At 39.2% G+C, this 14,775-nt stretch overlaps 1 protein-coding gene across 3 annotated transcripts in view; it reads left to right on the top strand.

The window, feature by feature from the left end:
• The window catches only part of WDR7 (WD repeat domain 7), a 271,518-nt gene that overhangs the window by 47,059 nt on the left and 209,684 nt on the right, over nucleotides 1-14,775 (top strand). For all 3 annotated transcript variants that reach the window (XM_081150203.1, XM_081150201.1, XM_081150202.1), the window contains exon 14: nucleotides 982-1,196. In XM_081150203.1, coding sequence (XP_081006329.1) covers nucleotides 982-1,196 — 215 coding nt within the window. The remainder of the gene's footprint in view (nucleotides 1-981; nucleotides 1,197-14,775) is intronic.

The raw sequence follows: 14,775 nt of genomic DNA, 5'->3' as shown, positions 1-14,775 counted from the left end.
ATTTAAACTCAGAGGAGATACTTTTTCCCTCTTAGTGTTTTGGGAATGTATTTTTACAAATGAAGCCATATTACACTAAAACTACTCATGCATATTGTATAAATTTCTGTTTGCCATTAAATTGCTTTATAGCAGGGGTGGGGAATGTACGACCTGCTGGCCGAATACCTCCCGAGAAATCTTTTGGTCAGGCCCTGCCATCACGTTAGGGGTGAGCTAATTAAATGTTTGACCAAATATAGCAGGCTAATTTTTACGTTGATAATTTTGTATGGCCTGTGAATGATGCAATAAATATCCAAATGGCCCTTGGCAGAACAAAGGTTTCCCACCTCTGCTTTGTAGGAAGGAGCTTGCACCTTAACTTAGACAAGAAATGTACAGATGGAGATAAATGGGAAGAAGCTTTGAATTGGCTGTAAGCTGAAGCAATGATTTCCACAAACATGCTAGGAAACCTTTGGTTGGGTGTTAAGAATGAGAGTCAAGAAATGTGCAGGTAGAATGAGAAGCTATATTTTCTCCCTGTTCTGTAGAGATTTCCTAGGGAAAGAAAAGCTTCAGGAGTTGTTCACATAGAATAAATTGGAAAAATTGCGAACTTAGTTTTTTGTTTAAGATTGATATACAACTTAGAGGAAGGTGAAGTCGTAGAATTCGATGTTTGTGGTAGAGTGATGGTGTGGACTGGTCAAGGAGACCATCTTGGAAGTATAAAGAAAGTGGAAAAACCTGGGGAAGTTGTTACAATCTTGGCTCTGAACTTGACTCTGTTGGGAAGTTGTGGTAGGGACCTTATGGGAGAGGAAATGATAAAGGTAATGCTACCTGGGAGATCATTAGAGGAAGGAAGTACAAGAAAATGTTTCTGGGAGGCACTGTTAAAACATATTTCTACCTAAAACATGTCCCTGCTTTTTTTGTCTTAAACTATTTAAAATTTTATGGTGTGTGTAATATTTGTGAATATATGTCTTGCAGGTGCATTGGATCGTTGTGTGATGGGGATAACAGCTGTAGAGATACTGAATGCTTGTGATGAAGCAGTTCCTGCCGCAGTCGATTCGCTTAGTCATCCAGCAGTAAACCTAAAGCAAGCCGTGACGAGACGGAGTCTTGCCGCCCTGAAAAACATGGCCCATCATAAGCTACAAACCCTTGCAACTAACCTCTTGGCGTCAGAGGCATCTGACAAAGTAAGTTTTGTATATGGGCTCGTGTGTGTAGCCCCCTTTAACTTCATTTAGTAACATACTTCAGCATGTCTTAGGAAATGATATTGGGAGATGACACTGGTGAAAAATAAGCTTCTGGTTGTAATTTAGGTTTAGCCAACATAGTTTTGGATATTACAAGTATTTGTCATTTTGAAAAAGTAAATTATTCTTACCATTAAAAATACTTTAACATGATTGCTGCTGAATAAATGACTTCAGTTCCTGAAATTACAGCAGATGTTTTTTGTTTGTTTTTTAACTTTTTTTTTTTTAAATATATCTTTATTGATTTCAGAGAGAGGGAAGGAGAGGGAGAGAGAGGTAGAAACATCAATGAGGAGAGAGTCATTGATCGAGCCTGCAACTGGGGCATGTGCCCTGACCGGGAATCGAACCCCAATTGCCTGGATCCTAGGTCAATGCTCAACCTCTGAGCCATGCCCGGCCGGGCAACAGCAGATGTTTTATATATAATCTGTCCTTTTGACTTTCGGACAGTCTTCCTTTTGAAAAATTGAGCACTAGCTAACATCTCCATGAGAAAAACGCAATAGTTTAGATACACAATTAAGATGTCTGTAATTATGGCTTACCAACTTGTTTTAAAAGTGGGTTCTGATTTCAGTAAAATTAGGCCATTATGAGGATTGAAGAAAACATTTGAGACTAGGTGTGGTGGACTTGCACAGGGGATGGCATTTTTATGTGAGACCCAAGCTCAGTCACACATTCCTGCTGACACTCAAAATCAAAGCATCATTTCTTTTTCAGTTAAAACATTATCCTACTAAAAGAACAAACAATCCCAGTCCATTAATTGGTTATTTATCTTTATTTTTGTAGGGACTAGCCACTGTTTGGTTTGCAGTATTTGTGCTCTGTGGTATTATTAGAATTAGTTTGTCTCTGGTGATGGATAAATAAAGCCTAGAGGCAACTCCAATATTTCATCTGAGTCACTACTTAAAATTTCTAGTTCCATCTAAGTATTCATTAGAATTATTAACAGATAACACAAATACTTTTATTTTCATTCTCCCTTATTCCTGATTTCCTTTTTTTAAATATTTTGACATATGAATAAATAGTGAAGATGTTGAAATGCTGAGCTGCAAACTTGAAAATTTGCCCATGAATTAGTGAGTGCTAATGATATTTGAAATACTATAGGCAGCTCCAATGTCCCATGCCCTTCAGTAATTGACAGTAATATTTGATCATTCAGTTTTTCCCCCACAGATATAAATATTTTATTGGCTTTGTTATATTGTATATTTCATAGATTAGAATTATGAGGCCCTTCTGTGCTTTTTTCCATGCCTTCATTGTCATTCTCTAAAGTTTGAATGGAAATCACAGCTTAAGTGCATTTGTCATGCCTGTAATTTTTTTCAGGGAATCTTATAAATGTCCCTAGGAATTCAGTGTTCATAGCACATTTATGTTCTATATAATTTTACTTTTGAGCACATTCATAAAACAGTATTTTCAAGGGCAAACATGTATATGTAATATCCAAACATATTCTTTCTCTTGTTGGTATCCCTTAGAAGTAAAAATTTCAAAAAATAGCTATATAACTGGAAAATTAAAGAAAAAGAAGTGGTATGGTAACATTTATGAATGGCTTTTGTAAGTGGTCATGGTCCATTATGTGATTTTTACAATCTTGTTTGTCCCTGTTTTAATAGCGCATTTTATAGTGCAATTAGTGATAAAAGCACCAGATATCAGAGACACTACACTTATGTATTGTAAAATATATTGCTTGTGAACCTCCTCAGTCTTGTAGCAGTGGTAATTGTTGCCTGGCCTACAAGGAAAACAATTATAGGAGGGGGAAAGGCTAGGAAGCTGAGGCTGCAGGAGGATAATCACTTTATGAAAAATGTATGTTGGCTGGACCATTAGGGATTTCTCTAACTATTTTCTCATGTTGAATCTGAGGCCTCTTTTGAGGGGGATATTTAAAGAGCTGTCCTCTGGATGGTTTTCTAACCTCAGGAGAAATAAAACTCACCCAAAGTTAAAAAAACAAACAAGAACAACTAAGTTCTTCTTAGTGCAGAACTTACTCTAGGATATGGGAACTAATTTTCTCATAGGTCTCTCAATGAAAAGTCAAGTCTCTGCAGGAATACTCTATGGAAGTGTCCTGCTTTGTCCTTGTTAGGTTATTGGTAGCTATTGGCTATTTGGAAGTAACAGATATTTTATATTGCTGATTCTGTGTATTATAGAACAGAACTGGAGAAGTCACTGTCTCATAACTTTTTTCTTTCACTGGAAGATCAAGAAGTACTAAGTAGAATTATCCTTTCTTCCTGCATTGAATCTGCAAGATGTGTGTATTCGAACCCCTGTGTGTTTCTCTTAGGACACATATCTTACTTTATTATAGTAACTTCTGTACTTACCTAATTCTCTCCACTGAAATCTAGTCTCTTTGCAGGCAGGGGTTGGGATTTATTTATCTCTGTGCTTTCCCCCTGACACCTGGTGGCAGCTGTGCAGTGAGCCTGCATTGAATCGGATGATCTGAAACAGAAAGTGTTGCTAGCTTCTGCTTCAGCCTCTTTGCCCCATCTTTTCCATTCTCTCGCAGTTGGTTGTCTTGACTTGACAATCAGGTCTGTCTCTGTTCATGAGCATGAGATGTGAAGCATTTATTAATAACTTGGGCCTTTGTTCAGTTTTGCTTTCTCCTCTTTGGTTGTTTTGAGCAAGGTTGTCCGGGCATAACGCATTCTCCTTCCTTGCCATCTCTGTATTGCCAATGTTCCAACACGTCCTGGAGTTACCTCAACTATGTCCTCTCCTTTACTCCTGTTCCTTGCCCTAGACCAGGGTTCTCAACCTCAGAACAGTACTTACATTTTGGACTGGATAGTTCTTTGTTGTGGGGGGCTGTCCTGTGCAATATAGGATGTCCTCTACCCACTACATGCCAATAGTATCCCTTCTCCCCAGTCGTGACAGTGAAAAATCTTTTCTCATGTTGCTAAATGCCCCCGAGGGGCAAAATTGCCTCTGGTTTAAAACCACTGCTTTGGGGAAAAAAGGGATCCTATGTCTTTTATCCTATCTTTCTTTCCCCTCCCTACTCTTGCTTTTTACTTATTAATTATCCTCACCGGAGGATATTTTTCCCATTGCTTTTTAGAGAGAGTGGGAGAGAGAGAGAAAGAGAGACAAACATGGATGTGAGAGAGACACATCGATTGGTTGCCTCCTGCACTCGCCCTTACCGGGCTGGGGATCGAGCCTGCAACCCAGGTACGTGCCCCTGACAGTCATCCAACCCGAGACCCTTCCGTTTGCGGCTCTAACCACTAGGCAATATGACTAGGGCCCACTCCTGCTTCCTCACTCCCTCTGCTCTTTGAGGGTAGTGAAGCCGTTCCAACCCTTACCCCTTGTCCTGTGGCAGAGTCAGTTCTCTTGCCTTCTCCTTGTGCTCACACCTTCCTGTTCAGACTTTTCCTAAAACAACTCATTTGGTATTTCTTTTTTTCTTTTTTTCTCTTTCTATTTTTTATGTTCAGATTTATTTTGCTTTTAAGAAAAGAAGCCAGAATAAATTAATTTGAAAGCTGAGCTTCAATGTAAACAGTGTTTTCTTTGTCTCTTTCATTTTTCATACTTTCAGGCTTTTCAATTTGGCTGAGACAATTCAAAGCAGTTGATGAGTTTTTTTAATAATATAAACAACCAAAGTCAGAATATCTAATATAACTGCACTGCTGTTGAAATATGCATGACTTCCTTTGTTTTAATATACAGAACTGATGACTATAAGATGATCTGAAAGTTATGTGACAAAGTTTGAAGAAACAAATGAAAATGAACTAGAGATGATCTTATGAAAACAAATCAACTATAAATGTATTGCTAAATTCAGTGCATAGGAATAATGTTATCTCTACATAGGTTATTATTGCAAAAGAAATGTAGTAGTGGCAGAGTGTTGTTAAGAAACAGTTTTCATTCTATTACCATTTTATTGAGCTATTTGATTATTTATTTTAAAATCAAGTAATTTTATTCCTTTTAATTTTATTTTTGTTTGAAATATTACAGATGTCCCTTTTTCTCCCCAGTGACCCGTTCCACTGCGTCCCATCCCCCTCCCCAGTCCCTCTCCCCACCATTGTCTGTGTCCTTGGGTTGTGCATATATGCATATAAATTCTTTGGTTACTCTCTCTCCCTCCACCCACCCACCCTCCTCCATCCCTCTGACATTCGTCAGTCTCTGATCCATGCTTCCATGTCATTGAGTCTGTTCTGTTCATCAGTTTATTAAGTTCTTAAGATTCCACATATAAGCTAGATCATGTGATATTTGTCTTTCTCTGCCTGGCTTATTTCACTTAGCATAATTTTCTCCAGGTCCATCCATACTGCCCCAAAGGGTACGAAATTCTTCTTCTTTACAGCTGCATAGTATTCCATGTATTTCTCTTTTTCTTGATGTCCATCTTCCCTGTTAGATTCTGAGCTTCTTGAGGACGGGGGGCGAGTTGTTCATCTCTTTATTTCGAGTGCTTAATGTAGTATGTGATGCATAATAAGTACCAAGGGATTCGGTGGGACGTTAGTTTGGAGTCATGCGTGGGAATCATTGTGTGATGAGCTCGAGCGCAAAGCTGAGGACTTGCTCAGTGGGTCGTGGTGCAGTGTTGACACAAGTGGTTTTTTTACTTCATCAAAGTTAAAAACTTTTATTCATCAAAGACACCTTTAATAAAATGAAAAAATGAGCCGTAGACTGGTTAAAAGAATTAACAACACGTATATCTGATGAATTTGAATCATGAGTATATGAAAATCTTCAGTAAACCAAGAATTAAAAGATGAACAACCTAATAGTTCAAGTTTTCAAAAAAGCATAAATGTACACTTCGGGAGAAAGGATCGAATGGCCCGTAAGCACAGGGAAAATATTCGGTATCGCTAGACATCAGGGGAATGCACATTAAAACCACAGCGAGGTGTCGTTTGAAACCCACTAGAATAACTATTGAATAGTCTAAGAAACATTTTGTAGTGTCTGACATTTGTGTGCAGGACACATAAATATCATCGTAGGAGATGAACTGTGAGGCTACTGGGGTGATATAGTAACGGGTAATGGGGACGGGATGGGGGTTAGGCAGCGGAAATGTAGACGAGGGATGACTTGTAAGCTATTGTATAGGTTGAATAAATAGGACTTCACAGATGAGCAAGAGAAGAGTGGAGACGTACAGATTATTTCAGAGATCCAGGCCTGGTTGAAGGGAGATTGGCAGAGCTGTTAACAGAAATGAACAACTCCTGGAACAGGCTTTGGGTTTATTGTAATAGGAGAGACTTGCCTCTTCTGTGTGGTGTTGGGAGATGGGGTATGTGCAGGAGGAGCAGAAACCTTCGAGAAAGAAGTGATATGATGGTGAAAGAGTAGGGATGGGATTTTTGCCCCTACATAAATGCTGGAGTGCAGAACCTGAATTAGGCTGCAGTTCACATTTTGCGATGCCTGGTATCATTAGATTATTCCAGATATGTTGTCTTCCTTGATTCTCACTGCAGGTACTTGAGTTAGGTATTAGTGTCCTCCAGTTTGCAAATGATGAACCTAAAAGACTATTGGTTAAAATAGGGATCAGCAAACTTTTTCTGGAAGGGGTTAGATAATAAAAATTTTAGGCTTTGTAGACCATACAGTCTATTTCTCTGTGATTGAACTCTGCCATTATAGTATGAAAACAGCCCTAGATGGCATGTCAGTGAATGAGTGTGACTGGCTCCCAGTAAAACTTTTTTTACAAAAATAGGCAACGGGCTGGATTTGGCCTCTGGGTCATGGTTTGCTGACCCCTGCATCAGAAGGTGGCATTATTAGTGCGAAGGTTGTGGGTACAGTTCTTCCATGGAGTAGCCTTTACCTCATTTTTGAAAAGCAGTTCAAAAGAGTGGTTAAGAGCCTGGGTTCTGGTGACAGGCATATCCGTGTCCATCTCTATAACCTGCTGCCTATGGGTGATCTTGGGCAAGTAACCGCCAATGGCCTAGGTCACATATATAATTGAAAATAAATTGTAAAGGAAACAAAAGTCAAGAGTTGATCAGAGAAATGAAATAACATTAAGACTTGAGGAGGAAAAAAGAGTGCTTGCAGTTAGTCATTGGGAAAGCCATTGGTGATCACAAAGAGCTGCTTTGGTAGTTGGGTCAAAACTCAGGGTATGACGAGCTAGGCACAGGTAGGGGATGAAGTGGAGGTAGTGAGTGTCAAGTTTACTTTTAGAGGAAAAAGAGCAGTAGCTTCAGCAGCTGTAGGGTGAAGAGCAGCTTTCCTGCTGTTTAGGAGCTCACTGATATTCTTGGTGGAGTCACGCGTGAGGATGTAGTGTCGAGAAGAGTTGGAGAATTCACCCTTACCAGCCATGGTTTCCTGACAGTCAGTATGATGAAGGAGAGGAAGGTGAATATAACCAATTTATTTGCCGTGGGAGAGGAGAAAAGTAGGCTAATATCTGCTAAAAGGAAAGCAGTTGATTTAACCCCTTGAAGGCAGAATCATCTGTTTTTAACCCTCCACAGCACCAGCATAAGTAGTACACTGGACTAGGGTTTAGAAGATTTATAAATATAAATAGTCTGTGAATCATAGACAGCATGTGGTGGTATTTGATGAATGCATGAACGAATGTGCTAAGAAGAAGGTCTGAGCACATTGGGTGATCTTCGTGACACATTTTTTAATAAAGCACTTGCCTTAGACACTGCTTCTTGGGAGGAGATCTTGGGGATGCCAGTGGGATTGTCTCAGTGAAGCTGGAAAGCCTTGTCTTAGGCCTAGTGCCTGTACTTTTCTGTTTGGCACCTTTATACCTTGGGCGTTGTTGTGGCAATCAGAGCCACCCTATTTATACTGAAGAATCGCCAGTTTGAAGAAATTGAAAAATGACCCGGATGATTTATCTTTTACCTTACCTTCTGTTGTCTAATTAGTCAAAAGCCTGAACACATGAACGAGCTGTATTTGCAAAGGTCAGTAGCTTTGTATTCTGTGTAACTGGGTAAGAGAATGGAATTTAGAAGTCAAACATAAGCTACTCTGTGTTTTTTTGCTTGCAAAATTGACTCTAAAAAAAATTTATCCTGATTGAATTGACTTTGTGATTCATAGTAAAAAGGGCACTGTAAGAAACGACAGGGACAAGCGAGATGACGTTACATACGGAATACCAGGCCTTGCCTGGTGAACGCTTTTGGGCCATAGAAAAATTCCTAAGATGTGTATGACCTTTGAAGAATCAATTAAACTTGCTTAACATTCTATCCCAAAACTTTGATGAATTTTAATACAGAATATGAATATGTTGGCTATATATTATTGTATTTATCAGCATATATTAATTCAGTTTTTGCTTGTCCTAAATGGTTATTAGGAAAAAAATTTTATAGTACACTACTTGTTGTCTCGTCTTTAATAAATAAAGGTAGGAAGCCTTAGCTGAGCTGTCCAAGCTTAAGGGAAAAAAGAAGGAATAAATTGTGACTATAGGAGGAAAATGAACTTTTTTCTTTTGTTATTGTAACTTTTTTGTTTGTTGGTTTGTTTTTTGCAGCCTAGAGAGTAGGGGGTTATTAGTTGAAGAAATGACTCCAAGGAGAATGACCTTTTATTGACTGTATGTGACGGGTGATTCCCTTTAATGGGGGATAATAATTAGAATCCACATCTGGATGCTGCGTGCACTCTTTGCTCCTGGGATGATAGTATAGGAGCTCTTGGTTCCAGCAGTGTTATGCTGGCCTAGTTAGTTGCTTAACCTGTAGCCAAACCCAATTTGCTCAGGTCTTGATGTCTCCAGAGAACTGCATTTAAGGATGTCCGTTGCATACTCCAGTGCAGAAGGTGGGCTCAGGTGGAAACAGTCCCAGACACAACCAGGGCCCCTGTTGAACTCAGTAGGCTCCATTCCATGTCTGTTTAGACTTAGTGTTTTTAATGAGGTTTGGGTTTTCTTTGAGGGGTAAGGGGAGTTACTGTTTAATGAATTCTCTAAATCTGTAGTGGGGAACCTTGTTTCTGCCAAGGGCTATTTGGATATTTATAACATCATTTGCGGGTCATACAAAATTATCAACTTAAAAATTAGCTATGAAAAAATCTCCTAGATTTATTGAATTTCGAGTCCTGCCTGTGGTTGCCTGGGCAGGGCCAGACCAAATGATTTTTCAAGCCAATATGGCCTGAGGACTTCCACCCCTGCTCTAAATGTTGACCATTTAAGTTGTTTTAAATTTTTGCTATTCTAAGGCATTCAAGCTAGTCAGGATACAACTTTGCACAAAGCTGTGATAGTCCTTAGAAATGGAATTTCAGGGTATAAGGTACTCAAGTCTTTGATCACTCTGCCACTCTGCCCTAGAAGCCATCCCCTTTTGTCCCTCTGAGCCATTCTGAAGCATCACTTCCTGTGAGAAGCCGTCAGGCCCCTCCCAGCAGTCAGGTGCTTTCCCAATGGGGCCCCTGTGCTCTGCTGTCTCCTTAGTCCAAGGTGTGGCTCGTGCCTCCTGCTCTGCAAAGAAGCCATCAGCTGCTCAGCTGCTATGGCATCCTCACCCCTCATCAGAATTTTGCAGTCCTTGAAAACAAGCAAATAAGCAAACAGGCCCCCTTTTTTACTTTCTTTTGGCAATTTAAATATTTTTTTAGAGCACAAGTTTTTAAAAGTATTTATTTGAAGTAATATGTTCATAATAGAAAAATTGAAAGATAATAAAAATCGCTTATAAATTCTTGCCTAACGTGATTATTCAGTGACAAATGATTTAGAAACTGCTGTTTTTCTCCTAAGTACATACCGTAAGCTTTTCGCTCTGAGATTAGGTAGTCTGAGAAGGCATGATTCGTATTGGTGCTGAGTATTCATGGTATGGACGTAGCATAATTTATTTCATCAAGCTGCTATTGTTGCACACTAATGAACTTTTAACCAGTTTAGAGTTGCTTTGGTGGTGGAATTAACCACAACAGAGGGATGCAAATGACTCTATAATTTATGTCAAAGGCAGAGGAAAAGCATACCCCTCCCAGTTATGCTGCCACGGGAGGGGCCTGTGGTAACTTTGTTCAAAGCACTGATAAAGACAGATGATATTTTTGTTGTTTTTACCCCAAGGAAGTCCTTGAGAGCCTAACTTTCTGGTGAATGATGGCACTCCCCTGGGACTGACATTGTTAACCCTTTCTTCTTCAGCAGAGGCCCCATTCCCTGGCTCTAGGAAGCAGTCATTGTAGGACTATCATTTTTGTCCTCCCAAAGATAATACTAATTTGGGCTAAAATTCATCACAGCCAGTTAGCTCAGTTCAGCAAATATTTATTCTGTTGCAAGTGTGGGCCTAACTCTCTGCTGAATGTTAGAAAACATGAAAACACCACTGACCTACCAGAAAATTATATCTTGTAAGCATTTGGAAAGTTGGTACTTTCTACCTTTCTCATGTTACGTAGTAAGAAACAATCACGTACATACCATGGTCAGGAGTATGGAAAATATATTATTACATGGGGGTGGAGGGCTGGGAGTAAATACAAAAACACATCAAAATATTAACATGGTTGCCTTTGAGTGTTAAAAATGAATATTGCCTTTTTATGTGGGGACTTGGACAAATCCAATAACTATGCTGTCATGATCTTCCCAGAATTCCTTTAAGTTTCTATATTCTTTTTTTTAAAAATAGTTTTTATTGATTTTTAGAGAGAGAGGAAAGGAGAGAGAGGGAAAGAGAGAGAGAAACATCAATATGAGAAATATCAATCATCTGCCTCCTGCACACCCCCTACTGGGGATCAAACCCAAAACCCGAGCATGTGCCCTGATCGGGAATGGAACCAGCAACCATTCAGTGCACAAGATGAAGCCCAAGTAACAGAGCCACATAGGCCAGGGCTAAGTTTCTATATTCTTGATGTGAAGTGTAAAATTCAGTGAAATGAATTAGTTAAGGAGAAATAGTATTAAGTATCCATTGTCTTTATATTAATTGTGTATTATTTGAACTAGATGACGCACATTTGTGAATATGTTTTTTCTTTTCTGGATTATATTGGTAAAATACTAGTGTGTTTGAATTTAAAGGACACACACTTTCTGTTTATGTGAGAAGATCCTTAACCTACTGGCAGGTGACAGATTGCCGAGTCAGTCAGCCTGGGACGGAATTTTCCTTATCTATTGCTCCACCTACTGCCTTTATCCCATGATCTTACAGTGTTCACGAGAGTGATCTTGGACTCCCCAACGAGCAATCAGTGACTTTTGCTTTTTGACACTACTTCCCTCTCTATTGTTTGTCAATTGGTAGAGACTTAAAATTACCTTAAAAGCTTCTAGAATGAAAGTTTTAGAATTTAATATGAAGATTTTTGGTAAAATGATCCCTTAAAGCATAATCTTTAACAAGATTTTTTGGAAACAGAAACGTAAATTAAAAGAGTTAATTTAATTGACAAGGCATAGGTGTGTAGGTAAGGCAATGTAATCAATTTCTGAACATACATTATTACATTAGTTGCTGTTATCACAAACAGATAAATACAGGGCAGTTCATGAACTCCAGCTGGCCTGTCTCCCTTTTCCCTCTTTCTTTCTCCATCTTTTCCTCTCTTCCAAAATACACCCATCTTGTTAAATGAATTATTCATTCTTCTCGTCTCTGTAAAAATGGATCACATTCTCTAACATACTATGTTTTAATTCTGTTGTTCTCTCTTTTTCTTTCTTCATATTTGCCTGTGTCATGGTACGTAGGAGAGTGCACTAGATGTAGGCGTGAGTCATGTGCTTCTGTTTGTGTGTGGATATTTCATAGGGTTTGGGATGAATGCTTTGAACATTTCCAACTCAGGTTATCTCTCCACCAACTTTTTCTCCAGTTTGAGGGAAATGAGTTTTAGGCTCCTATGAAGATGATACCAATTTTTCCATTAAGGAATAAAATTGAATTCTCAAAACTATGTATTTGACATTTACTAGAATTTTTTGGTGATTACAGGGTTTTGGTTTTCTTCCTTTTTTTTTTAGGATCATTGAATTAGACACTAAGGGTTTTTCATGGTCATTGCATAATGTCATGGAATAAAACAACTAACTCCATGGCTCTAGTGCCTCTTTGGCCCTGTGCCTTATATGTAATAGGTGTTCCATGGATTTATGAATGGAATTCATAGTTCATCTTAAATATAATTCTGAACCAAGAAAAGGTGGTCATTTTCTAAGATGGTTTTAAATTCAGAACAGTTTTGTTTTTCCTTGGAAATAGATGAACCTACCATACTACCTGATGAGAAATTTAGATTGTTGTGCAACTTTTGTGAGGTACAGCAAAGGAGAAATTTCTGTTGCCATCTCACATAATAAATCAAATGGCAGGCTGCTGGGAGAATAGAAACACTAGATAAAGCCCCAGGACCTCCTCAGCAGCCATACTTTCCAGCCCTTATGTATGGTACTTTTTATTTAACTCTTATTTGGGAACTTGAAGGCATGTGGAATAAATTTGATAGAAGTATAAAGATTTGTGGCTAAATATGAATGTTAGTACTTTGGGTAAGAAATCACTTCTTCTGTTCTAATGTGCTTGAAAAATCTGATCTTTATTAGACTATGTAAGAGATTTTCAAACTTCTCAACTTTTAAAACCTCTGTTAGAAAATAATTGAATCAGTCTAGTTCAGTAAACATTTGTTGACTACTGGGTACTATGTTAGGCCCTGGAGAGCCAAAATGGATAAGAGATGATATTTACCCTCAGGAAATATAAACATAAACACAGTGCAGTTCAGTAAGTGAGATGGCTGAGAAATGCAGAATGTATTGCAGAAATCTGGCCTAGCCTAAGGTGATCACGACTGGCTTCTTGGAGGAAGGGACATTAAATAATGAGTAGAATATAGTCAGGTGGTGGATGGAGATGGGTTGCAGTGAAACTGTAGTCATACACTAACTCAAATTTATAAATAGCATTGGCTCAGTGGTTAGAGCGAAGGGTCCTAGGTTCAATTCTGGCCAAGGGCACGAACCTCTGTTGCAGGCTTGATCCCCAGCCTGATCTGTCGGGGCTCGTGTGGGAAGCAACCAATTGATGTGTCTCTCTCACATCGATGTCTCTCTCTCTCTTTTTCTCTCTCTCTCTCTCTTTCACTTTCTTCCACTCTCTTTGAAAAAGCAATGGAAAAAAATATCCTTGGGTGAAGATTTAAAGAAAATTATAAATAGCAAAATATAGCAATAGCAACCTGTAGCATAATTAGCACATGTAGCCTTAATAACTCGCTTTATTACTAAATGACCCTATGTTTAACATTGTCATTTGCCCTCTAACTTTGAGTGGTTTTATATCCATAAGGGGGCCCCTTAACCACCCAGAGCTGCAGACCATAAGTTGGAAATCAATGACCTATATAAATGGTGAAATGTCCTAGGATGATGGATGGAAACTAGGCTGTGAGCCAGTGACAGTGATTTTGAGGTTTTAAAAATTTTCAGATATGAAATTCATAAGATGATTTATATGACATGGTATTGCAGGCCCTAAAATTAACTTTGGATGGAAATATCTTAGTCAGTCTTCTCAGGGAGGCAGTTTATTGCAGTGTCCAAGAAGTATATGTGGCTTGTAGTGGTTGTGGTTGGAACTCTATGCAGTGCTCTCAGTAGACTGGAAGAGGCAGAGTATATCCAAAGATCCTTCCAGTAATGCCTTCCACACATCTCTCTCTTCCAAGTTTGTATAAAGATACCTGATTTCCCTTTTCTTGTGTTTTATTTCAGAGAAAGGGAGGGAGAGGGAGAGAGACTTAGAAACATTGATGAGAGAGAAACATCATCAATGGGCTGCTTCCTGGATGCCCCCTACTGGGGACTGAGCCTGAAACCCAGGTATGTGCCTGGACTGGGAAGAGAACTGTGACCTCCTGGTTCAAGGGACTATGCTCAGCCGACTGAGACACACTGGCCAGGCCATACTTGTTTTTCTTAAATCACAGTCACGCCTCAATCACAACCACCCCTGGCAGCAGTCAGCCTTGGTGGCAGTGCTATTTTCTAGGGGAGTGGGTGGGTATAAAGGAAGAGGGAGATAAAAGAAGGGCATAGACAAAGGGAGGGATTTGTCAGCATCAATCAGGACTTCAGTTTTTCACAGTGTACTGTAACTTGGTTTCCTAGTCTCCTTCACCTGGGTTCCAGTAAACACAGCACTAGCTATTTGCTGTGCCTGGAATGCCCTGCCTCCCCCTTCCCCTGGTTAACTCCCACTCATCTCATGAGCCTCAGTTCTCTGACCACTGTCTGTGCAAAGGCTCCTGAAATTTTTAGGTAATGCTGCTGAGTCAAGTAGAGTCAGTTATATCTTTTATATCTTCTCTGATTCTCTGGCATTTGGTTTATGTTTCTATCCCAGTACTTATTCTCTATGTGGGAGCAAGAAGATATCTTTGTTTACATGTCTGCTTCTCTGTATCAGGGTTTTTTAACTTGAGCACTGTTGAC

The sequence above is a fragment of the Miniopterus schreibersii genome (assembly GCF_964146895.1).
Source record: "Miniopterus schreibersii genome assembly, chromosome: 10".
In the NCBI taxonomy this organism is placed as follows: Eukaryota; Metazoa; Chordata; class Mammalia; order Chiroptera; family Miniopteridae; genus Miniopterus; species Miniopterus schreibersii.
This window is presented reverse-complemented; position numbering and strand designations above follow the sequence as displayed.